At 32.4% G+C, this 1230-nt stretch overlaps 1 protein-coding gene across 5 annotated transcripts in view; it reads left to right on the top strand.

The window, feature by feature from the left end:
• LOC106883122 (inter alpha-trypsin inhibitor, heavy chain 4) overlaps window positions 1-1230 on the top strand; it is a 42888-nt gene that overhangs the window by 36758 nt on the left and 4900 nt on the right. For 4 of the 5 annotated variants that reach the window (XM_052967936.1, XM_052967934.1, XM_052967938.1 and 1 more), the window contains one exon: window positions 233-250. The exons of the other annotated variant lie outside the window; for it this stretch is intronic. In XM_052967936.1, the coding sequence (XP_052823896.1) occupies window positions 233-250 (18 nt within the window). The remainder of the gene's footprint in view (window positions 1-232; window positions 251-1230) is intronic. 5 annotated transcript variants of the gene reach the window in all.

Below are 1230 nucleotides of genomic sequence, written 5' to 3'. Positions count from 1 at the left end.
TGTGTGTGTGTGTGTTTGTGTGTGTGTGTGTGTGTTTGTGTGTGTGTGTGTGTGTGTGCGTGCGTGCGTGCGTATGTGTTTATGTACGTATGTATATTTGTGTATGAGCGTGTATGTGTGTATATGTGTGTATATGTGTGTGTCCAATATATTCATTTATATATATATATGATACCTCTTTCTTATGCTGAATACTTTTATTCAATTAATGTATATTTTTTGTTGCTTTTAGATCATCACGTCATGCGTGGTAGGTACAAATATTTTATATATACCTCTGTAAAAATAGCATGAAAAATATATAAACAAACTTTGAACAATCTTAATTTTAACGTCAATTATAGACAATGCTAGAGACATTGTTACATTTTTTTTCAAGAGAAAAGTGCTTTCCTATTTGTGATCATTACAATAACTGCTGACTCTGAATTCTGCTGCAAGTTAGCTTTTTCAATTGCATTATTGTAATATTCGTAACATCCATTTTAATATAGAAATCAACCACAATTAATTAATTTAACTCTCATATGTTTAAACTATCAAATCCTGTTTCTAAAAGGACACTTTTTATCAAACGTCTTGTGTATGTTATATATATATATATATATATATATATATATTATATATGTACATACTGAGCAAAGGTTACAAGTGATAGGGCTAATAGTTTTGTGCATTGGCACTTATCAAACAGTAGTTAAAATGCAGGTTAGGGTTAGGGTTAGGGATAGGGTTAGTTGTTATCAGAGGTCAATAATTTTCTTGCCTTTCTCTCCGTATACTGGAGTCCTGCAAGACTCCAATTGATTCACTGGTCAACCAGAATTCACTACGCACGTCCTAATATGTTAAAACAGCGATGTACATTTCTTCATGCACATCTTTTGTTATCGACGAATTAATCATCATAAAAAAAAACATTACATTTTTCTTCTTTGAAACCTTCCATTCCACATTTCCGGTGAAGCGCTATGGTCAAAACGTCAAAAATTCTTTTTATTGAGCGTCAAACAAATGCATTCTTTGAGCACGTCCTCCTGTTGTGTGTTGATGTGCGTGCGTGCGTGTGTGTGTGTGTGTGTATGCGCCTGTGTGTACGCGCCTGTGTGTATGTATGTATGCCTATATGTTTATACATGTATCTGTGCATGTGTGTGTGTAACATATATATGTGTATGCATCAATGTATGTGTATATATATATATATATATATATATATATATATATATA

Source organism: Octopus bimaculoides, chromosome 5 (genome assembly GCF_001194135.2).
Source record: "Octopus bimaculoides isolate UCB-OBI-ISO-001 chromosome 5, ASM119413v2, whole genome shotgun sequence".
Classification (NCBI taxonomy): Eukaryota; Metazoa; Mollusca; class Cephalopoda; order Octopoda; family Octopodidae; genus Octopus; species Octopus bimaculoides.
The sequence above is the reverse complement of the archived record's forward strand: the minus strand, read 5'-3'. Positions and strand labels throughout refer to the sequence as shown.